The sequence below is a fragment of the Chrysemys picta genome, chromosome 4 (assembly GCF_011386835.1).
Source record: "Chrysemys picta bellii isolate R12L10 chromosome 4, ASM1138683v2, whole genome shotgun sequence".
NCBI lineage: Eukaryota > Metazoa > Chordata > Testudines > Emydidae > Chrysemys > Chrysemys picta.
The window spans coordinates 75,646,840-75,672,208 of record NC_088794.1 but is presented as its reverse complement, the minus strand read 5'-3'; the positions used below and the strand labels follow the sequence as shown (position 1 = coordinate 75,672,208).

The 25,369-nt window shown below is 45.1% G+C and overlaps 1 protein-coding gene across 2 annotated transcripts in view; it reads right to left on the bottom strand.

The window, feature by feature from the left end:
- Positions 1–25,369, bottom strand: part of TRIM44 (tripartite motif containing 44) — a 99,946-nt gene that overhangs the window by 54,250 nt on the left and 20,327 nt on the right. For both annotated transcript variants that reach the window (XM_005304525.4, XM_042849174.2), the window contains exons 3-4: positions 8,104–8,343; positions 3,286–3,305 (exon numbers count right to left, since the gene is read on the bottom strand). In XM_005304525.4, the coding sequence (XP_005304582.2) occupies positions 3,286–3,305; positions 8,104–8,343 (260 nt within the window). The remainder of the gene's footprint in view (positions 1–3,285; positions 3,306–8,103; positions 8,344–25,369) is intronic.

Here is a 25,369-nt window from a genome sequence, read left to right as displayed (position 1 = left end):
ACTGGGGTGGCAGTGGAAAGGGCCACCATACAATAGCTGAGACCTCTCTACACCACCACTACTCTTTGGACAAGCTGAGGCCTCTCCTACTCCCTGGGCCACCACATAAGAACGGCCACATTGGGTCACATCAATGGTCCATCTAACCCAGTATCCTGTCTTCTGACACCAGCCACTGCTGACACTCCAGAGGTAATGAACAGAACAGACAATTATCAAGTGATCCATCTCTTGTCGTCCAGTCCCAGTGTCTGGCAGTCAGAGGCTTAGGGACACCCAGGGCATGGGTTTGCATCCCTGACCATCTTGACAACCATGGATGGACCTATCCGTCACGAACTTATCTAATTCTTTTTTTAACCCAGTTATTCTTGTGGCTCTGCTTCAGTGGTCTAGGTGGCCTTTGATGCTGCTTCTTCTCCCTCTGCTGGAGTAGACAGACTCATGGCCAGCTGCCTCAATCTATGCACAAGGTCTCATTTACTCCATGGCACATTGGACCTAAAATCTGCTTCAGGGTCCCTTGACTCTGCAACAGCTTCAGATGTGTTGAAAGAATTGAGGTTTTTATTAACCAGACAATAATCAGCACAGTAACCCCTGGGTTATTCTGATATTAAAGTCAATTCTACACTTTTTCCACATTTTCAGTGCACCACAGTGCAGCCATAGTTTTTTTGGGTTATTAACACTGTTGAGAAAGAATGTGAACACTGCATGGAATGGTCTAATAACAACTGGCACAACATTACTTGCCCTGGGCTCCAGGCAATCCAAGCTGGTGCAAGAATTAGAATAGCAATTCATAGTGTTATTTTTAACTCTACTCCCCCCTTTAGAGAAGCGTTGTTGCCTCTCCTGATCTCTCTCTTACATTAAGCTGCATTCCAAAATTGTTATCAACACCTTTGTCAACAAGATGCAGTAGGCTTTCCGTGATGGTGAAGAGAATGTCATAAATGAATGAATAAGAACAGCAACAATAGGCACCGAAGTGTTAGTTACAACAGATCCAGTCAGACAGAAGCTCAGCATAAACAAATTAATCAGTACCAATGAGTACACCAGTGCATCTCCATGGAGGCAGCAATGCGTCACTGGGTTCTAACAACTTAACACCGTTTGTTGCCTACTGGCTACAATCTTGAAATGACACTAAACCATCTGCAGCCAGACCAAAAGTCCCACACTAATAGAACATGAAGACCTGCTTTACCTCTATCATCCCATTACCTTAAGCTGTTCATTCTTACCATACTCCCCAATTCAGCCCATCCACAGAGTCAATTGTTCATTTAGGATCCTACATATGTAGAATGCTACAAGTCTTTTGAAGACTATTAGCATACATGTAACACTTTCCTGAGTGTCAATGAACTGGCAGTCTGTAAAATACCAATATCCTTAAAGGCGTAGGAATGCCAAGTGCCCCATACAGAATTAAACCAGACACCCCGTATGCAGAACAAAATGGAGCCATGGGGTGAAAAAGAAAGGGAAGGCAAGAAGAGGAAGACTTAGAACAAGCCATATCAGCCTGCACTAACTAGGGCTGTCTAAAATAAAGAACGTTAATCGAGAAAATAGGACTTTCTAAGGCTACATCTACACTACAGGGGGGAGTCGATTTAAGATACGCAAATTCAGCTACGTGAATAGCATAGCTGAATTCGACGTATCGCAGCCGACTTACCCCGCTGTGAGGACGGCGGCAAAATCGACCTCTACGGCTTCCTGTCGACAGCGCTTACTCCCACCTCCGCTGGTGGAGTAAGAGCGTCGATTTGGGGATCGATTGTCGCGTCCCAACGGGACGCGATAAATCGATCCCCAAGAGGTCGATTTCTACCCGCCGATTCAGGCGGGTAGTGTAGACCTAGCCTAAGGGTTGCATCTGACATTGTCCAGATGTTTCCCCGTTTCCCAGATTCTGCCCTGCAGGTGGGTCTGCGCAAAAGCATGCTGTAATCAGAAAAACAAGAAGCACAACATACCAAAAAAAAAAAAAAAAGTTATAAGGCAGTCCAAAACAGGTCCGAAAAAGACACAATGTAATTGGAGTTCAGTAGCTCGGGCACCCAAGCGAAACCCTCACAGAAAGCAAAAATTTGCAGGCTGATTACAATTTTTGGACATTTATTTGGATAGTAAGACTATTCAGAGTTGTGATAGTCAGGATTAAAGAAATAACTTAGTTTTGGAAAGGTTATAAACCCTCACGTTTTGGGACATCAGACCACTTCTAACTAATGGGGGGTAGTAAGAAACTTTCCTTGTTAGGGCAATGAGTTGGTTATTTCATAATTGCTTTCTGAAGTTTCTTGTACCTTTCTCTGGCCACTGTTGAAAATATGATAATGGACCAACCCCTACATTCAACAATTCACTTCCCCCCTTCTTTCTAATTCTTGGATTTAATATTTCAGCATGCATGTATTTTCTCATTTTAAGAAGGTAAACATATTTAATTTAGGACTGAATAAGAGTTACATAATGTAACAGTAACCACAGCGGTCAGCATCCACTGATTCTCATTGTACTTGTTCACCTCTGTAACATGAGATTAAAGGAGATTGGGCCCCTTCAGTTTACTTTATCCCACAACAAAGTAAGAAGTTTGTCTGCAACAATGGCCACAAGCTAAGCATAAACTCAAGTTTTCCTGCTCCAAAAGCACAAGCCCCTACTCAACCAAAGCTAAAAGGAGAATCTCTGTGAAAATTATAGTGTTTATGACATTCAGTCTAGCAGGTCTGATCCTTCTTGTAAAGGGTGGTGGTGCACACATTCATATTCTTTAAAACTGCTTTATAGTTAGGTATTGCAATGGATTGGGTAAGGCCAGGAATGACAGCTTCTTTTACAGTCACTGAGCTTTAATAAATTTTTGCCCTGCCTGGATTGCTACAAAAACAAAATTATATTATATTAAAACTGGTTCCAAAACAAATACTAAGCCAAATCCAGATATACCTGGAGCTAACGGGAGCTGCCGGTGTTAAGGATCCCTGAATATCAAGCCATGTATTTAGAGAGCTTAACTATGGTGTTAGCTGCCTGACTTTAGGAACCTAAGTTTGAATATTCTGACAGAAGAGTCTTGCCTAAGACTGTGGAGGGAGTCAGAGGCACAACTAGGACTAGACCTCTAGTGTTCCTGGATTTCAGTCCCACGATCAGTCCATTGGACTATGCTACTTCTCACAATCTTTAGTCTAAAGACATATTGCTTTTCAAATGGAATTTCAGACATTACAGCAGAGCAGAAAAATGAAGTACTCTTACCTGGGTTCCTCATCGTTGCTCTGCAGGAAAAACAAAAACAAAAGCAGTGTTGGGTTCAGTACTTTAAAAACTGTTTTTTTCAGATACAAGCAAACATTTTTGTAAGCTATTTACTATTGCACAGGCACATTCAGGGCTGGCTGTCTTTAAAGGCAGGAATGTGTTTATACTCCAACAGCTGAGGTCATCATGCTCACATTTAAAAGTCACAGACTTGGCTTCACCAGCGATCAAGAGGGATAGGTCATTGTTTATTATTTAAAGCCTATGTAGCCCAATATCTTGCAGCAGTACGCAATCACATCAACTTCCAATACAGTTGAAATATTTTCACATCCTTTAGGCCCCATTTTCCTCCCACTTGCACCAAAGGAGAATCAGGCTCAATGCAATCCCTTTGTGATAACACCATCCTGTTACCTGCTACGCAGACAGGTTGATCAGATATCCAGTATGTGTGGAAGCAGACGGTGTGTAAATGCACAAGGGCCTAATATTACCTAGCATCTGATAGTCTACATTTATATATACATAGGGGAGTTTAAATAGTAACTGCATATAAAGCAAAACATGCTGGGCTTGATTTGCAGTTCATATACACTGGTAAATAAGAAATAGCTCCACTGAAGTCAATGAAAGTACACAGATGTAAAACTGGTGCGAGAAGGAATCAGTCAGTCTTCATTAAAGCTATTCATTCAGTACAGAGCAGTAAAACTATTTACATCAGATGTTAATACAGCATGAGCAGTGCAATTACATCAGTCACAAATTCCATGCAAATTGCAGTATTTCCACAATAGGGATATACAAACAACACTCCCATTCCACTGCCTTCCCCTAGGGAAAAGCAAAAGAAAAGAGCTATGTTAAGCAAGCTTTGATATCTGATTGTTTGGACAGTCTGATATGGAATATTATATAAACCAGAGTAGTCATGCAATTTCATGATTTTCATAACTAGGCAACTACGTATCTACAGCATACCTCAATACATCTTTAAATACTTAAATCATTTGCCTTATAGAACAGCTGACACCTGATGGACAAAAACTTGACATTACCTTAGATAATTATAAAGGAGAAAATTATCTGTAAGCAAAGCTAAGGACATATGCACAAGCGGCAATTGTGTGGACTGTCATCTGCCCCAAGTCAAGTCATTCTTCTGCATCCCATCAGAAATGTTTCCACATCAACCATCCCCCATAGCAAAGAATCATGGTCACATTTGGTTGCTCACCCCAGTAGCTTTCCCCTGCGTATCTGAGGTCAGTAACCAACCGCCCATCTGCTGAAGCAGACTTTGGTTTGTTCTTGCTGCACCCAAGATTGACATGGACCACTCAGCCTTCCAACCACAGACAGAGAAAAGTTTAAGGGCCATGGTCAGGCTAAAAGCACAGTCAGGCTTTTAAAAAGTATGTTTTTTCCCCTAGGTTACTAATCTAACCTTAGATTAAGAGAATTCCAAACAGTTTGATTTACTTTTCTTGTTACTTATTGATGCTATTTCTCTAGTTCCTTTCATTTCTCTCAGCTTGGACCTTCACTTCTATTTATAGTCAGGTCTAATTCTGCTCTCCAGATTTACTTCAGTGTAAGTGACATCACAATTGGGTTTCTAATCAATTTCATTTTTAGGTTTTCAGGTACCAACACTAGGCTGCAAGTTCCACAGGGCCAGGCTTATTCATTTAGAAAAAACACCCCATTTCCTCCCCCACACCAACTTTCCACTGGAATTTTGAAAATTCTACAAAACCATATTTATTTACAAAAGAATAGTGAGGAGTTGACTGTTCACTTTGAATTCTACAACTAAGCACGGAGACTCCAGACACAAATTAATTCACAACCCTACCAGAAGTCATGCTGTTCCATCAGTGAATCCAAATTTCAGTTTCCGGCACACAGTGGGTTAATTCAACCTCAGGTGTAATGGCACTGAAGTTAAAGGATTCCAAATACGGATTGATTTGCTCCATGGTTTCTAAAGTACAGGGTTAAATTCTGCCCTTGGTGAGGCAGTTGACTCCACTAGGGTTGTACAATTGTAACCAAGAACAGAATTTGGTTTTTTAGACTTGATTCAATCACTGCCTTGCACTTGATGTAGTCATATACAATTATACGAAGGAATGCAAAGCGGGTACAAGATTACCAAAGCAGATCAGTAGCACTCTTACATCTACTTTGCAATCACTGTGCTTGGGGCAAAGATGGCTTCAAGCTTTCTTTGAGTTCCCTGTGTTCTGGGCTTGGCAGAGCTCTGTCTGGCCCTCAGAAAAACTACACTAGCCTCAGGGTTACTCTAACCTTTCTAATGTGCACTCTGTTTCCCCTGGCTCCCAGGAAGGAGAGAATAGCCAGAAAAGAACTTGCTCCAGCCACATTTCCGAGTTCAATTTCCCAGCTGGGTCTGCCTGCTATTGCAGCGCTATAGCAGGCTGGGAGCCCCCCCTAAATCCCAGCATGATTTAGGAGTCTTGTTACGTTGTAAGAGCAGTGTAAAGGGGCCTTAGTGTAACTGAGAATTGGACCTACTTTGCACACTTGGAATGCACAAATTTCAAGCCAGTGGTGACTCAAATTCAAGACAGTGATCTGTAAACAGGGATTGGTAGCAAAGCAATTATTTATATTGCAGTAATGCTCCAGTTATGTACCAGGACCCCATTGTGCTAGGTGGAGGTTCTTCAAAGCTTGGTTCAGAGGAAACATCAGAGGTGAAACCAAGACACCTTAACAGTTAGACTCATACAAAATTCTGATTTTAAGACCTTCACTTTAAGTGCACAACCTCTTGGTACCAGTGTCAAAATGGCTAGTGTCACGATTTAGCAACACTCTTCTCTCACTGCTGGAGAAAAAAAATCTCTTCATGGTACCACTGCTGTAGGCACTTCGGTGGCAGTTCACTGAATAATGTGAAAGCAGCTGCAAAATAGCAATTGAACACAGGTTCTAGTGTAGGGATTCCCAAACTCGGTTCGCGGCTTGTTCAGGGTAAGCCCCTGGCAGGCCCCGAGACGCTTTGTTTACCTGAGCGTCCGCAGGTACGGCCGCTCGCACTCCCAGTGGCCGCGGTTCACCGTTCCTGGCCAATGGGAGCTGCGGGAAGTGATGGCCCGGCCCGCGCGGCTTCCCGCAGCTCCCATTGGCCGGGAACAGCAAACCGCAGCCACTGGGAGCTGTGAGCGGCCGTACCTACGGACGCTCAGGTAAAGAAAGTGTCTCGGGGCCCGCCAGGGGCTTACCCTGAACAAGCCACGAACCATGTTTGGGAATCCCTGCACTAGTGGTACCAACAGCGAAAGATTGCTGATTCAACTCAGCTATCAGAGTGTCTTCAGTTCCCTTTACATTACAGGTGCAATTGCATCAAAAGATATTGAGCAGAATTAATTTGTTCCTAGAGCATCACAAAAAGTTCAAGTTTTAGTTCTTGACCTACTGGGATTCTTTCCAACCTGAGTTTCTTAAATTCATCCCTGCTGTAACTCCAGAGAAGTAGCTACAGTTTCACCAGGGCTGAATTTCAACCACTGTCTATGAAGAGGATTAAAAGAAAATGTATGTGAATTAAAACCATACATCTTTAAACTGCAAATCTGTATTCCCATATGTGGGCCTTATAAAGGTGTTCAACATTAGATTACAAACTCTTTGGGGCAGGGACTCTCTCTTACTAAGCATACAGTGCCTAGCACAAAGGGGTTCTGATCTTGGTTGGGGCCTTTGGTTGATACTGTAACAAAAGCAACATAATTCCACATTGATGTACACACCTACCTAGGAGCCCACATGTGAAGAATGGGCTTCCCTTAGCAGGCATATATCAAGTTACCATATCATTATATAGTCTAAACAGTTACAGGAATTTCATTCACCATGTAATGAATACTTCAAAAAAGCTAGTGTTTTATGAAGCTTTTACAGTGCTGAAGACAGAGGAAGCATAAATTGATGGGTAAAGTGATAGACAAGGGAGAGGCAAATTGGTCTGGGGAAAAACAAAAGCAAACAAAAAACCCACTACAGGCTTTTAGAACTGAAGCTGTACACATTTGAAGTGTTTGAATAGGCTTCCCCTTTCCCTGCCCCAACCATAATCCCCCCTGCCCTGCCCCCATCCCCATCTTTGCACTTCGGGATTCAGATGAGGACTAGAAGCAGAAATGCCAGTTACATGAGATTTTTTTAGTTAGGTGTGCACACGCAAGGAGTTTGGCTATAGATGAATTTTGGGTGGCTGTTTATCCAATCCCAAACTCAGAACCCAGAGATCTACATGTAGTTTAAGAACCAAGGATGGAATATCACTGTCCTAGGTATTTCATTTTCCCAGGAACGCACATGCACTATTATATCTACAACAGTCCTGCCCTGCTATGCAAAAAATGGGTCTCTCGGGTGGAGTGGTGAGGGTGAAGGCAGGCTGGCTGGCTATTATAACCCTGAAGCTCACCACTTGTTAACCATCTTACAAGAACGTTAAAGCATTCTCTAGATGTTTTATGAAGCAATAGCACACTTCAAAAATTACAACTGCAGTACACTAGAAATCCACTATTAAGTGGTTACAGGCATTTGGCTTTGTGCCCCTTTAACCACTTAAAGAATGTGGGTATTCAATATGACCGCACAACTCATCCTGCACTATTACATGCATCTTGGCTTATCACGTCAAATATTTAGTGGCATTTGTGGCATCTTTAATGTTGACATATGCAACAGGGGAGACTTCTTTCCTGCATCCATCACAATGTTGTGTTGCCTCCTGCCATAATCATTTCATCTGCTCTTAGTTTTTACCTCAGGCTTGAGCAGGGCTAACTCATTGAAGGTGTTCAGCTGCCTTCTGATCTCTGCCATCTCAGTCATCAGCTTTGCCATGTGGACGTTGATTTCCGCCAGCACCTCTGTCACATGAGCAGTGGCCACCGCTTCCTGGAGGTCCACTAGGTGGAGAGCTTTCCGTTCCTCCTCACAGACCAGCCGCCGTACAGTGTCAAACTCTTGCTGAACACACAGTTTCATCTCACTCCGAGTCACCTGCAGATCACACACATGGGAGAGAACGTTGCTTGTTAGAGAACAGCTTTATAGTGCAAGTGTCTGAGCTATCACCCCTTCAGTGATTGTTTGAAAGCAGGCAAAGCACTGAACTGGTCCCTGCTCCCCAGGCATCTGAGAATCTCTTCTCCATTGCTGCACCTGTTTGTCCCAAAACAAAAGTCTATTACAAAATATTTCCAGAAGAGCCCCATTCCTTAAAATTAGGAGTCATCGTTCTCCTCCTTCAAGTGAATCTCTGATCGCCATCTGTACATGGAGTTCGTTCCCCACACAGAAAGGAGGACAGCTAGGCTAGTTTTGTTGCCACTCCAGCAGCAGTGTAACTCTTCCTCACATTTCCGTACAGCCTTCAATACCCCTAACTCTCAGGTTGCTCCCAAGTCTACGCTTCCAGCCTAGCGGCATGAAATGTAGAGGTCTGGCTCTATATTTAAACAGGAGATTCTGTGCAGCAAAGAGTCCTGCATTAATCCCTGTAAGCTAAATGACGGATGGATTCAGAGGTGTGGTGAGTCAAAGCTAACCATACTTAATAAACCTGACAAGATCAATTACCTGATAGGAAGTGGGACATTATCTCATTTACCAAAGATTAGGATAAAGCAGTTAAAATAATTTTACTTTATTGAAATTACTTTAACTTGGAAGGTCTCAAAATTGGCATAAGACAGACTCGAGATAAACAAAGGTTTGCTACTGCAGCAAGGTGAAGGACCCAACAGTTAACAACAAAACAGCACTTTGTCTGAGGGCTTATCTACACTACGGGCCGGATCGACAGGCAGCGATCGATCCACTGGGGGTCGAGTTATCGTGTCTAGGGTAGACACGATAAATCGACCACTCATCACTCTAGCGTCGACTCCGGTACTCCACCTCAATGAGAAGTGCAAGGGGAATCGATACAACACAGTGAAGACACCACAGTAGAGTAGATCTAAGTACGTCAACTTCAGCTACGTTCTTAACGTAGCTAAAGTTGTGTAACTTAGATCAATCTTCCCCACCCCTCCGTAGTGTAGACCAGCCCTTAGGCTTGGTCTGTTCTACAGACCTACGCTGGTACAACTATGTTGCTCAGGGGTGTGGAAAGTCCATATCCCTGAATGATGCAGTTACACCAGGTATAGACAGTGCTAGGTCGATGGGAGAGCTTTTCCCACTGACATAGCTACTGCCTCTCAGGGAGAAGCTCTCCTGTCGGCGAAGGTAGTCTCTTCACTAAGGCTATGTCTACACTACCACTTATGTCAGCAAAAAACTTATGTCGCTTAGGGATATGAATATTCTACCTCCCTAAGCGACATAGATTATGCCGGCATAAGAAGTAGTATGCACAGCGCTATGTTGGTGGAAAGCTTCTCCTGCCGACATTGCTACCGCCACTCACTGGGGGTAGATTTATGTCTACAGGAGAACTCTCTCCCATCAGCACAGAGCAGCTACAAGAGAGATCTTACAGCGACGCAACTGCATCAGTACATCTGCGCCAAAGTAAGCTCTCTAGCGTAGACATAGCCTAAGTGCTACAGTGAGGCAGCTGCATCACTGCAGCGTTGGATGTGCAGATAAGCCCTTAGTTGCGCAAGTGGTACTGGATGAACATGAGTTCGGTGAACAAAACTGACCTCTTCAAAGAAGATGTAGAGGAGATACATTGCACATAGGAACTACAGGGAAAACTATAGGATATGGATATCAAAGAAGGGCCACACCAACTAAGTACAGAAATTGGAACTAGATCATTCACTGCCACAGTAGCCTTCTGTTTATGAACTTCAAGTAATTTTCTCTCTCTACTATAATTATCAGCCTGGCAAAGAAAGTCCTGCAAATATACAATCCTGACATTAGATTTACTGTTCATCCTTTGCCATGATGATTATTGATGAATAGACTAATGATTTTACTTACTAATTTTTTTTAAAAAGTCATTTGCTCACCCTGGAAGGGCACAATTTTACAAGACTAGTATTTATACAGATAATTAGCTCTGAAGAAAGGTCCCTGACTGACAGCCCTGGAGGTTGAAGTCTTCTTTTTATCCACAGCCCAGGCAGTGGCAGTCTACAGGTATGTCTTCACTACCAACGTTAAAGCACCCCCATGAGGGCAGTAGCTATCAGCGCAGCTCCCAACACTGGTGCATCGTCTACACTGCCACTTTACAGCGCTGAAACTTGGGCCTTGGCTACACTTGCGAGTTACAGCACTGTAAAGCCGCCCCCAGCGCTGTAGCTCACTCCCCGTCCACACTGGCAAGGCATTTGCAGCGCTGTATCTCCGTGGCTGCAGCGCTGCATGTACTCCACGTCCCCGAGAGGAATAGCATGTATTGCGCTGCCGCGCTGCGGCGCCAGTGTGGCCGCCCAATGCACTGTGACTGGCCTTCAGAAGTAGTATCAGCAGTATCCCAGTTCGGCAGTATCCCACAATGCCTGTTCTAGCCACTCTGGTCATCAGTTCAAACTCTACTGCCTTGGCCTCAGGTAACCAACCATGTGACCCACCCTTTACATTCCCCGGGAATTTTAAAAATCCCCTTCCTGTTTTCTCAGCCCGGCGTGGCGTGGAGTGCTATCAGCGAATCTTTCCAGGTGACCATGCCTCCACGCGCCAAGGGAGCCCCAGCACGGAGCAATGGCGAGTTGCTGGACCTCATCAGTGTTTGGGGGAGGAAGCTGTACAGTCCCAGCTGCGCTTCAGCTGTAGGAATTATGATACCTTTGGGAAGGTATCAAAGGACATGATGGAAAGGGGCCATAACCGGGACGCCCTGCAGTGCAGGATTAAAGTGAAGGAGCTGCAGAGTGCCTACCGCAAAGCCCGCGCCGCAAACGGCCGCTCGGGTGCTCCCCCCGCGACCTGCTGATTCTACAAAGAGCTGGATGCGATACTTGGGGTTAACCCTACCTCCACTCCGAGCACCACCATGGACACTTCAGAGCCGGGGGGTGGGGGGAGGAGGAGAAGGAGGAGGAAAATGGGAGTGAGGGTGGTGGGCCAGATGGAGACACCCCACAATCCCTGGAGCCATGCAGCCAGGAGCTCTTCTCGAGCCAGGAGGAAGGTAGCCAGTCGCAGCGGCCGGTACTTGGTGGAGGACAAACAGAAGAGCAGATTCCCGGTAAGTGGGGTTTTTTGGGGGGGAAGGAATTTTTTCGGTGCGGGCTCTTTGGGAGAGGAGGGTTAGGCATGCATGCCTACATGCGGAATAGTGCATTGATGTGGTTTATCACATCATGGTAATCGGCCTCAGTAATCTCCTCGAATGTCTCATCCAGAACGTGTGCAATGCGCATGCGCAGGTTTATCGGGAGAGCCACTGTGGTCTTTGTCCCAGCCAGGCTAACGTGTCCGCGCCACTGTGCCGCGAGGGGCGGGGGGGACCATTGCTGCACACAGGCAAGCTGCATATGGGCCAGGGCGGAAGCCGCATTGCAGAAGACGATCCTCCCTTGCTTCCCAGGTCACCCCCAGCAGATATCGTCCAGGACGAACTCCTGTGGAAAATGTTGGGACAGTGTTCAGTGTAGGTGCCCCCTGAAGCTGTTGGCTCTCCCCAAGGCACAGAAACCCAGAGGACAGTGCAGCCCTGAAACAATCAGTCCCCCTTACTCACCATTTTGAGGCTCCTGTGGGATATGTGTGCTCTGTTTCGGACGGGAAAATTATGCTATTGTGTACACCCTGTGTTTTCTCTACTCCTTAAGTGCGGGGGGAATCATTACTCTATCTGGTATAAACAATGCTGCCTCTGTTAAATGTTGCATTTTGCCTATACAGCAGCATCAACCTTGAGACCTCAGCTGTCCCTCTTATCGCCTGCTCAGAGACTGCAAAGACTCAGGAAGAGACCGCAAAAAAGCAAAGACTACATGCTGCAAGAAGTTATGCAGCAATCTATTAAAGAGAATGAGAAAGCACAGAACTGGAGGGAGAGAGAAAGCAGGATCCGCCAGGAAAATGCAGCGCACCGGAGGCAAAGCACGGAGCACCGGCAGCAAAGCACGGATCGGCTCATAAGCATCCTGGAGCGCCAAGCAGACGCTATCCAGGAGCTCGTAGCCATGCAGAAGGAGCAGTACTGCGAACGCCACCCTCCCCTACAGCCCTTGTCCCAAAAAACTCTTTCTGTTGTGCCCCACTGTCACCTCCAACCCACTTTCCCCAACTTCCATGTTCTTCACGCTACCAGCTGCCTCCAACACCAGTATCTTCACCACCAGTCCTGAAAACCACGACCCTTACCCTCTGCACTCAACCCACATCACCATGCAGTATAGCTATCCTGAAGTGCAGCACTCACTGCACAGCACACCAGACAGGGCATACGTGAATCTGTGATAGTACTGTTCCCCACTCCACCCCCTTGTTTTTTTTCAATAAATAATTTTTTTTCTTTTCAATAAATGGATTTTTTGGCTTTAAAAACATTCTTTATTATTGCATAAAGTAAAAGACTCCTTAGCCCAGGAAATAAACCGGCACTGCATGTCTGCTTGTCTGCTTAGCAAACACTGATTCCTAAAGATTGGAACTACTGCACTTCACTCCCCTGCAGGGCACCAGATAACACTGCTGGTTTTCAGCCTCAAATTGCTCCCTCAAGGCATCCCTAATCCTTGCAGCTCCGGGCTGGGCCCCTGTAATAGCCCTGCTCTCTGGCTGTGCAAATTCAGCCTCCAGGTGATGAACCTTGGAGGTCCATGCCTGAGTGAAGCTTTCACCCTTCCCTTCACAAATATTATGGAGGGCACAGCATGTGGATATAACCGCGGGGATGCTGTTTTCGGCCAAGTCCAGCTTCCCCATACAGAGATCGCCAGCGGCCCTTTAAATGGCCAAAGGCACACTCCACAGTCATTCGGCACTGGCTCAGCCTGTAGTTGAACCGTTCCTTTCTGCTGTCAAGGCTCCCTGTGTAGGGTTTCATGACCCACGGCATTAACAGGTAAGCGGGGTCTTCAAGGATCACAATGGGCATTTCAACTTCCCCTACCGTGATCTTCCGCTCTGGGAAAAAAGTCCCGGCCTGCATCTTCCTGAACAGTCAAGTGTTCCGAAAGATGCGTGTGTCATGCACCTTTCCGGGCCAGCCTGTGTTAATGTCAATGAAACGCCCACGGTGATCCACAAGCGCCTGGAGAACCATAAAGAAATGCCCCTTCCGATTAACCTACTCGGATCCTAGGTGGGGTGGTACCACAATAGGAATGTGCGTCCCATCTATCGCCCCTCCACAGTTAGGGAACCCCATTTGTGCAAAGCCATCCACTATGTCCTGCACGTTACCGAGAGTCACGGTTCTTCTGAATAGGATGCGGTTAATGGCCCTGCAAACTTGCATCTACACGATTCCAACGGTTGACTTTCCCACTCCAAACTGGTTTGCGACCGACCGGTAACTGTCTGGAGTTGCCAGCTTCCGGATTGCAATAGCCACCCGCTTCTCCACTGGCAGGGCAGCTCTCAATCTCGTGTCCTTGCTCCGCAGGGTGGGGGCGAGCTCTTCACGCAGTCCCATGAAAATGGCTTTTCTCATCTGAAAGTTCTGCAGCCACTGCTCATCATCCCAGACTTCCATGACGATGTGATCCCACCACTCGGTGCTTGTTTCCCGAGCCCAAAAGCAGCGTTCCACGGTGCTGAGCATGTCCGTGAATGCCACAAGCAATTTCGTGTCATACGCGTTACGTGGCTCGATAGCATCGTCGGACTCCTCACTCTCACTGTCACTTTGGATCTTAAGGAATAGTTCGACAGCCAAACGTGACATGCTGGTGAGATAAGTCAGCATATACCTCAGCAGTTTGGACTCCATTTCCCGCAGACAGATCGCGCTGCACAGAAACCGTTGAAAGATGGCACCAAAGGTGGACGGAAACAAAGGGATTTCTGGGATGCGAAGAGATGCATCACGGGGTGTTGGGACAGGATCCAGAATGCCCCACACCCATGCCCCCTTCCCACAACCCATGGCACCAGAATGGGAAGAGGTGCTCTGTGGGATAGCTGCCCATAATGCACTGCTCCCAATGGCGCAGCAAATGTTGCAAATGTGGCCACGACAGTGCGCTGGGCAGCTGTCAGTGTGGACAGACTGCAGCACTTTCCCTACTCAGCTGTATGAAGTCAGGTTTAACTCACAGTGCTGAACATCTGCAAGTGTAGCCAAGGCCTTGCATTGCTCCGGGGAGTGTTTTTTCACACCCCTGAGCGAGAACGTTTCAGCGCTGTAAAGTGGCAGTGTAGACAAGGCCTTAGCCTCTCCCTACATTGACTCAAAAGGCCCTAGCCATACTCTTGAGCAAAAGGATACTTCAGAACCTGATCTGACCACTATGTAAATTGGGAGTAACTCCACTTATGTCAATGAAGTTTCAACCGTGTAAGTGAGTTCAGAATCAGGCTCTTTGTCTTTAAAGGCCCTTAGCATATAACTGGCACCATGTAAATAAATAATAATAAACATTTTTTAAAAAGACACATCAAGATGACAGCATGAGTCGCAAAACTGAGAACAACAGGAACACATTTGTTATGCTGACAACCCATTTTCACACTCCTCATGTAAAGGTTCTGTTAATCCTGACGAATATTCAGTTTCCTCTGAGCAGAGGCCTGCAACTTAATGAATAAATTCACACTTCCTAAATAGGACGGCTTGCAGGAGCCTTCAGAATATGGCAGTTTTTCCATATGCTTTTTGCTTTAACAGAAAAATTTTCCTTATTCTTTTTTTAAGAAGTTGGAAAAAGACCAATAATGAAAAGCGTCCATTTCAGCCTTTAGGTGCATGTACAAACACTAAGGTCGTCTACATCTAGCACCAAATCAATGCCAAAAGGACTCCCTGTTCTCCACCCTCAAAGGGAAAACCCTCAAACACGTCTTCCACACACCAAAAAGGTTTTTCCTGAGATGACAGTAATAAAATAATAAAGAACAAAAAGTCATTTGTATTAAGAGGTTGGGACCTCACTGTACTAGGTATGATACAAACTCTACACAGACAATCCCTGCCCCTTGAGATCTTACAATCTAAATAGACAAGACAAAGGAAGCATTCTCCTCATTTTAGAAAGGGGGAACTGAGGCACAGAGCGATTAAAAGCTCATTTCCCGTTTAGGCACCAAAATAGATGGATTTTAGAGAGCTCAACATGTTGGGCGCTAAGTTGATCTGAAAGGGAGCTTCTGGATGTTAAGCAGTTTTGAAGATCTGGCCCCAGGTTGTGGGTACTTGAGAACTTCAAAAATCTGGACTTAAGTGACTTTACCCAAAGTCGCACAGAAGTCTTTCGCAGAGAAAGGAACTGAACCGATATTTTTGGAACCTCAGTCCAATGCCTTAACCACAAGACCATACCCTGTGGGAAAATAGTCTTAGATTCAAGTGCAACAAGAGGAGAAGTGAGCTCCAGAGTGAATGGCCCTCCTCTGGGACCAGCCTGCCCCCAGACCTCAGACTTACAATCCAGAAGGCTGTGAGCTCAACTGTGCCAGCTGATCTTAAATGCCAAGTTGGAGCCTGAAGAGGCTGCATCTGCACTGGCAAAACTGGACCCATAGTTCAGCATCAATATTGCAACACTGTTGTTCACAATAGTGGATAGCCTACAGTTTGATGACGCAGTAGTAACAGCACCTGCAGCATTTCTACACGCCAGCCCTCACTACTGTCCCCACCAGCAGTGAATTAGGCATCCAATTTTTCCTAGCACAGGCAAGCTGAGTGGGAGATGATCTCTAAGATCCAGGATTCAAACTACAAAAGGTTTTCTTTTCCAACACCATGATTTACCCATGAAGACCAACTGAAAGCACGGACATGGTATAACATGCTCCATGTGAAACCCTGGTCATTAAGCAGGCAGCCACACTCTCACTAGCTGAAGTCTTCCCAGGTTGCCCCACAAGGACTGCATTGCAGTAATGCAATCAGACTCCTCATTTGTCTCACACAGACTTGAATTCAATAAAGAAATTCATAGCCAAAGGGGGCATGACCTTCCCCCAGAGGGGTATTCAGTAGCTCCTCAGAACAGAGATGGTCTTCATCTGCGCCTTGTGCATCAGCGAGAATAAAGTCAAATCTTAACAAAAACTCTGATCTTACGGTCTCCTTTTCTAAATACACTGGGGCCAAGCAGAACGTGTAAGATAAGATCCCCCTGTTCAGATTGACAGACCTAGCCTAGGAGTTGTACTATGAAGTGTTCTGGAAAGGAAGACATCATTCCATAGCAAAGTCCCTCCAAGATTTTAGGAAACTGAGGTGCAAACGAAAGACAGTTTAAATGGGGACCTAAGACATGTGGGCAGTTTGGAAGTGTAAAAGAACAGATGAACGTTTCAATTACAGTATTACTTCAGGTTAAGATGAAATACAACAACCTTCTCAAATCCAATAGTTTTCTGAAAAATAATTAGACTAAATTACATCACTTTATATTTATAGAGCATCATTCATCTCAAAGCACTTTTTAGATTCCTCTAATCCACTACCAAAATGCAGTCACTTCTGAAGTCAAACTCAGCAGCTCCTGTTTTATCACTACTTAACAAGAGCACTGTGTGCAAGTGAAACTGAAGACGGAATTTAGTTAGGGAGAATTAGATTCCCATTGTTCGAATTTGGCCAGCACACCAAGGTTAATCCCCCTTGGTGATACAAACAGGACGGTTAATGAACACAAGCAAGCAGGACCTCAACTTTAAATATCTTCTGAAAATGCCAGAATTATGATTGCCTGTGCATCTAGACCTGGGTGAAGTTTTGTGGCTGAAACTATTTTTTGATAAAAACGCAGATTTGGTGAAACACGTTTGCAAAACTGACACTTTATTGCACACTATTCAAACCCTGCTCCAAAGACAGAATTGTTAATTTTTCTCCTTGGCAACACTACTGTGAGATGAGGCAGTATTATCTCACAAGGGGAAACTGAGGCACAGAACACTTAGGTCAGGATAATCTACTAATAAGGGATGCCCAATCTGAGACAACTAGGACCTGTTTTTTTCAGAGTACATTGCCTCATATAGCATTTTATATGTTCAAAGCACTGCTCCCACTGACTTCACTTGCAACTGTGAGAGCTCAAGACTCCTGCAGATTATACACCAGGGTCACAAGTCAGGCACCCAGAAACTGAGGAACACACAATTAGTGGCCACTTGTGAAAAATCTGGTTTAAGTGACTTGCCCAACATCACATAAGAACTCTGTGGCAGAGGCAGGGATTGTGACACTGGCAAACCAGGTGCCAGCTCATCTCAAAGTCCCCATGCTTCAGTTGAAGTCAGCCATGTATTTGTCAGTAATCAGCCTGGCTCATCTCTGTGTTAGCATTGTTAAAACAGCTCTTAGAATTATAAAAATGTGTTTAGACTTTATTGAATGCTTGTGAGTTGCTGCAGGCATTAATGTCACTGATAAGATCTGTATCCCATATGGTAAAGTAATATTTGAGCATTGGCATTTTAAGCCTTTGTAACTGTGTAAATCACCAGACAGGAGAGAGACATTAACTAGTGTGAAATGCTGGTCTCCAACAGAAAGTGTTATGACCTGCCTGACAAGGAAGGCCCCTGGACACCAGATGGCCTGAAGTGGAACATTAAAGAGGACAAAAGACTTTGTTGTTTTCTCTCTTCCTGGTTCTGCCCCAATGAAGTTGGGGCAGAACCATCAAGTGAATTCTTGTAAGTGAATTCCTGCCATCAGCTGCGTTTGCAGCTCAAAGCAGAAGGGGGAAATAGAATAAAAACCTCTAATAAGGAGGAACTGCATCTCATTGCTACTTGGACTATGAGGGAAAAGTAGGACAAAGTAAGGAATCACCAGCTGCTTAGCCTGGGTTAGCCCTTTAAGACAACAGAGCATGCTCATTATAGAAGCTTCTTTCACCTTTTGAAAATCTAAGAGTATAACATTTGTGTATATATGTTTACCTGTTGTAACCTTGTAAATAACTTATTTCCTTTTCCTATTAATAAATCTATATATAGTTTATTATAGGATTGATGACAAGTGTTGTTTTGTGTGAGATCTACAGTGCAATTGACCTGGGGGAAGTGACTGGTCCTTTGGGACTGGAAGTAACCTGAATACTGCTGTGATTCATGGTGTAAGTGACCATCTATCACAAAAGTAGACTTGCCTAGGTGACAAGATAGATTGGCGCAATCAAGAGGACTGTCTATGACACCATGTTTAGGCTGTTATAGTGCTTGAGGTGTTCATAATTGATAACTGGTTGGTGAACTCTAAGTATAGAGCTCACCGTCAATCTGGGATTTGTGCCCTGTTTTTAAACAGTCTGCCCCCAAGGTTGCTGGACAGGAACAGAATCCAGTTCTCTAGGACAGCATTCAACTACCTAAACCATGAGACTCTCCTTTTTATTCCTGCAATCCCCTGCCTCATTCACCATACACCTACCGGCTTCTGCAACAACAAAGCAGGGGGGCCCTACAGACAACAGCCTCCTTTACTATACAATCCTCATCACTCCCCCAAAGCAGCTCCATCATGTGCACTGAATGAAGCTGGGCCTCTGGAAATATAATTTGTGATCATTTAATTAAAAACTATATCCTAATGCCTATACACAAGGGGGCTGAATTAAGGTTGCACTAAGCAACCTTAATTCTGGCATTTCCTAAATATCAAAATGCTTGACTTTGCAAGCTTAATGCTCTTTTAACCTATTTTTGTGTGTGTAATTTTTTTTTTTAAAAAAAGCAGAGGAAACTGAAAAAACAAATTCCATAATGTGGAATCATATTGAAAGCCATGTGGGTCATTAGAAGAGTTGGAACCTTTAGATCCACTGCTCAGATCACTCCCACATGAGCAAATGGAGTAAATTATAGCAATAGTAGGTGGTCATCCTCTATAAGGACCAGTACTGATTAGAGAAAGATGAGGTTTCACAGATATATGCGGACTGCAGGAGGAATGGTCCTGGCCACCAGTCCGGGGGGCTCTGCATTTTAATTTAATTTAATTTTAAAGGAAGCTTCTTAAACATTTTAAAAACCTTATTTACTTTACATACAACAATAGTTTAGTTATATATTATAGACTTATAGAAAGAGACCTTCTAAAAACGTTAAAATGTATTACTGGCACACGAAACCTTAAATTAGAGTGAATAAATGAAGACTCGGCACACCACTTCTGAAAGGTTGCTGACCCCTGGTGTACACAAACCGCTTGGAGCATTCCCCCACCCACCCAAGCTTGAACCTCTTCGGCCACATCCTCTACAGCCTATTCCTGTCCCAGTCCTGTCACTTCTTCACTCCAGTCCTATTTTCCTTGCCTACCCTGTCCCAGTCTCTACTCCTAAGGCTTCTCATCCCAGTCACATTCTAGCACAGCCAGTCCTAGTTTCCCCATCCTAGCTCCTTCTCTGATCAGTCTCTACCTTCCTCTCCCCACCCACCCTCCAGTTATTCTCTCCCTGGATTCCCAGCCCCTTCCATTGGCTCCCAATCCCAGTTTTCCTTCCCCTTCTCATAGAATCTCATTCTCCCTCCTCCTACCACATCCCCAGCTCCTTGTATGATCTATTGCAGGAGTTCTCAAACTGGGGGTCAGGACCCCTCAGGGGGGTTGCGAGGTTATTACACGGGGGGGGGGAGGGAGGGAGAGGGTCACAAGCTGTCAACCTCCACCCCAAACCCCGCTTGCCTCCAGCATTTATAATGGTGTTAAATACATTAAAAAGTGTGTTTAATTTATTGGGGGGGAGGGGTCCCACACAGAGCCTTGCAGTGTGAAAGGGGTCAGCTTTAAAAAAAGTCTGAAACCCACTGATCTATTGGCCTAGCTAGTCCCAATTCTACCCCCCCATCCCTGCTCCACAACATCCGTCACCACTCCCCTTCTAGGTCCATTCTTGCCCCCTGGTTCCCAGTCTCCTTCCTCCCATTAGTGCCTCAATATCTCCCCCCTCCCCACCAACTGGCTCCCAGTTTCCCCAACATTTCTCTCGTTGGCTCACACCCACTATCTCTCCTTCCCCATCCCAGTCAGCCAGTCCCACTCCCCCCTCCCCCTCCCCCCCCAGTTCCCGGTCTCTGTTTCTCAAGCATAACTCCCAGTCATTCCATCCAATCCAGTCCCACTAGCCTCCTTGTCCCAATCTACTCTTCCCCTCCTCCCCCAGTCCAGTTCTTGTCCCCTCTGTACTCAAATCAGGCAGTTTTTTCCTCCACACTGTATGGGCATGGGGGGGGGGGGGGGAGGGGTTTACAGGGGAAGAGGTGCAGGTCAGGAAAAAACGGTTCCCTGCTTTCAGTCCAGTCCCTGGTCTTATTCCAAACTGGAGCAACAAGCAAAAGGCACATCCCTGACAGAGGATACCACCCTGTCACATTTCAAGTCTCTGCATCAAAGTACCAGCACGCTAGAGCTTCTCAAGGAAACGGTTACCACCATTTTATTTTTCTAAAAAACATTGCAAAACAACGTTTTCCCCCCTTAACCTCACTCTTAAAAATGGCAGAACTGTTTTGGCTGAAAAGTTCCAAACAAATCCAGTCTGAGATGGACACTTGGTATGGAAAATTTCAGTGAGACCAGTTAAAGTTGGCTACAGTTATAACCAACTGAAAACAGGGTCTTATAACAGAAAGTCCCAGGCAACCTTTATAGTAGGCAGTGCTACCAGCCTCACCTATAACAGTTAAAAATGAGAAGGGGGGGGGGGGAAGAGATGGAATTAATCACACACACAAAACACCAGAAGCTTTATAGGTATCATTCTGTGAGCCTCTGACAGTTAATCCCAGACCTGCTGGCAGGGCTGTTATCAGCAAGTAGCAAGACGTGATACATTTCCCCCTTTAATCGACACTATTAGATAATGATGGAAACCTGTGCTGGAAGTACTCCTTGAAAACACTCACAGGGCATTCTCCAGCAAAAACTTGCAAGGGTCAAGGGCAGAAAGCAGCACAAATAGAAAGCTGAAATGGCTCACTTTCTTCTGAAGCATTCATCCTATTAGCCAGACTACCTGCCAGGTATAAAGGAAGCCATTCTGTGCCTCACCTTATGAGGAAAGGACTGAAATGAAAGTGGAATTGAAACTACAGATCTAATAATAAAAATCAAGGCAAGACTACCATCTCAGATGCTCATTTGAATGGTCACTGTTCTGAAAAGAAAAGAAAAGAAAATATCAAAAGTGAGAGAAGATGGCACTTATGTAAGAATCTGTCCTGTCCCAGCCAGCACTGGGAGCAGGCACAGTAGCACCAGCACACTAGGGGTTTGAAGTTCATAAGCATGAAGTGAAAATGTCTTCATTTGTTCTTGACAGATTTATCCTGCTGGCTTCCGGGGCTCTGATTTGCCATAGAAATGATGGATTTTGTTGACATTTTGAATTTAATTAGATGGCTGGATCTGCATGTCAAAAACACTCCCTGCACAGCGTTCTTTCAAAAAATGAAACAAAGACACGTGACTAACATAAGCGCCATGTCTCAAATAAGTTTGCAACCCCCACAATTTCTAAACCAGGTTCTCTCTCTATATTAGGGCAGAACCAAAGATGGGAACTGGCAGCACAGGGCCCACCCAGGTTCCACTGCTCCCCCAGACTACATGGCAGGACACTGGACATCTGTTGGTCAGTTAGCTCTTGTTAAAGCATCATCTGTTGGTACATTGGAGATGGGAATGAGAAAGGCGGCAAGGGGGAGTAACTTTGCCTAGTGAGCAGGTTTGTAATTTGATTGTAAATATAACGTTCCTTTTTTTGGTTTCTCCAGTGTATCCACTACATTAAAGAGAAGCGGCCATAACCTGACAGATCCTCATCTACACTGGACACACAAGGGCTCAGCTGAACCACTGTAACTTTCAACAGTTCCAGGTAGCCACACTAATCATCATGCTTTGTGTAAAACAAGTTCAGTCCCCACATAGCACTCCCATCACTTTATTACCAGTCAGTTGAGAGTACGTATCCTACCGTTCCCAGCACAGCTCTCTGACGTAGGGCTTCGTCAGAGCAGCCATCCGGCCTTGGAGTTTTGAATTTTCAAAATATAAATTCTGTAAGTTGCCATTTCATTGTATAAAACAGTGGGTATTTTGTAAAATTAACACGCCTCAACAGCGCATAAAAACCTGTAGGGGGAGCTGACAGTTTTAGTTTGCCTAACACTTCCCAGAATAAAAGATTCTTGCAACTTGTTAGAGACACTCCGACACCTCCATGTTTGCAGCAGGCCTTTGAAATGCAGCTACAGGAAAGCCCTCTGGCTAGAGAAGTGCCTTTTCTTTGTCCTTTGAAAGAACAGTGGGTTTTCCAGGCTAACAATCATCATTTCCCTTCTCTTGCTGGTGTTCCTCAGCAATATGGTGGCAGAATGCTCAAGTAATAATTGCCCACACATTCTAATGAGCCATGCCCACCCTGCCACCAAATCAGTAGTATGCTGCACCAGTGAGAATGCCTGGGAGCTGCTGGAATGGGCAAGAGGGCAAAGAGAGCCTGGATGGGTCCCGACCCCCTGCCCCCATCCAACAAACCCAGCACATGGCCCCATACCCCTCCTCGGAGGTACCACCTGGGGCAGGAAGAAAGAGAGCTGGGTCACGCTCATCACAAGTACTCCCTAGAGTAGACCCAGCAACCCATTTCCCACCCCCAAGATAACTCCTCTCGCCTGCTGCCAGCTGAGATATTGTGTCCTGTGAGTCCAACATTACTTGGCCAAAACAAAATTACATTGAGACGATGGGTAGGGGAGGGAGAAAAGAGGCCTTACAAATAGATGCCATCAAAGTCAGTGTAACATGGTAACTTTTGAACACTGCCTCCCATCAAATTACAAAATTTCAGGGAATGCTGTAAGCATCAAGAACCCTGCTGATTTGGTGAAAATCAGAAAACCAGAAGGGAGAAATGGGGGACACACGGAACGCCTGGCATCTGGTCAGCAGACTCAACAGCTTCTTCAACCAGCTCTGCAATTTTCCATATATCAAACCAGTTGTAAATATTGACACAATGAATTACTTATCAGACATTAAGAAAAGAAATAATGGAGGAGGGGATGCACAGAGCCCCAGCATTGGAGTGGCAAACAGGAAGCTTGGTGGGGGTGGGGGAGGAGAAATGCAATGAGCTCAGGCAACAGAAGTAATGAAGTGCGCAACCCTCTAATGTATGTACTGTAATACATTCTGTATTTAAACAAGAAATGCTCTAAGACTGCATACATTACACCTTATAAACACAGAAAACTCGTACATAAAAGTTACAGAACCTGCAATATAATAATCTGGATTACAGAAGAAGACCTTGAACAGAACGGTTGCAGGAGCAATCACAAGACTGCTGGGAGGACGAATACAATAACCATGCTTTCTTTGTATGCCAGCACCGCAACAGGGGTGAGCCTGGGGAAACAGAGGTACAAAGCCTAAGGGTATGTCTGTACTGCATGCTTTTTTCGACAGTGTAGAGCAGTGTTTCCCAAATTTGGGATGCCGCTTGTGTAGGGAAAGCCCCTGGTGGGCCAGGCTGGTTTGTTTACCTGCCGCGTCCCAGGTCCGGCCTATCGCGGCTCCCACTGGCCGCGGTTTGCTGCTCCAGGCCAATGGGAGCTGCTGGAAGCGGCGCGGACCATACGTACGTACATGCACAGCCCACCAGCACAGAATAGTAGTGTAGACCATGAGACCTGGGCCATACAGCTTAGGTGAACAGGCCCAAAGGGCACGGATGTGAGTTTTACAAGGATCTAAGGTGGCCAGGTGGCCTGTTTTCAACTGGAAAGTCTGGTCGAAAGGGGGACCTGATGGTGTCCAGTCAGATCTACTGACTGGACACCCAAAGTCCAGTTACAGCAGGCGGGGGAGGCACCTAGTCATTACCCACACCAGCCCCCACTCAGCTGGGGCCACCTCCTACCTGCATCGGGCAGCTGCAGCTCTCAGCTCCGGCTCTGCAGGCAAGTCCCTCCTGACTTACGTGGGGTAGGGGTGGGGGGTGGAGGGCAGTGAGCAACAGGGGTAGGGGGAAAAAGGAGCAAACAGAGGGTGGGAACTCAGGAGGAAGGGGCAGGGCAGGGCCTCAGGGGGATGAGGAGGAGTGTCCAGTTTTTATATATTACAAAATTGGCAACCCTATACATAAGTCCCTTCATTTTCAGTTTAAACCTATTTTCACTGAAAAATTCCCAAGTTTTACAAAAAATATTATTCTGTTTTTTTCTGATTTTCACCCTACTTTTGTATCATTCAAACATATGTAAAAAAAACTTGTTCATTAGGACAATACAATACATTGCATGAGATGTATGTATTCCGATAATACATTAGTTTGTGTGTATATGCAAAGCTGCCTGTTGAAGTAAGGCTATATATTAGTCTAGAAGAGAAATACAATAAAGAAACAGGCACCCACTCAAGCTCTGAAATGCGTGCGCATCTGAACATACTGATGAATCTCACACCCACCGCATACACATTTCAAGCTGTTAGCAGATAATGGTTTAAAGATTTGACACATTAAATGGGAAGAAAATGAAAACCTGGATCAGAATACATTTCAGAACACAAGGAAGCATTCAAAAGTTTAACAAAAACAGGAGAAAAGGATGAAGTGACTGTATCCACTGCAAATGGTGTGGCCCAATTATTAAATGTAAATATTTATAGGCTAATAGTTCTAAGTCTACAACAATAAACTGTTTATTCAAATGAAAAAAAAGTTATTTGGGGATTAGAGATGTATTGTTTTCTCAAACTCAGAGGTGGCATTGTGTTTTGAGTTCTGTTTTAGTTTTGCAGCAAACCACATTAATGCTTCGAATTCTGTTAATCAATCTACCAAATACTTTTTTCTATCTTTCCATCCACCAAAATAAACCCCGATATTTACCCAGAAAAGTTATTAAGAGGTTTTTGCACCGATTTTCACCTGTTTTTGTTGTGGTGGTAATAAACACTGATAAATTCCTG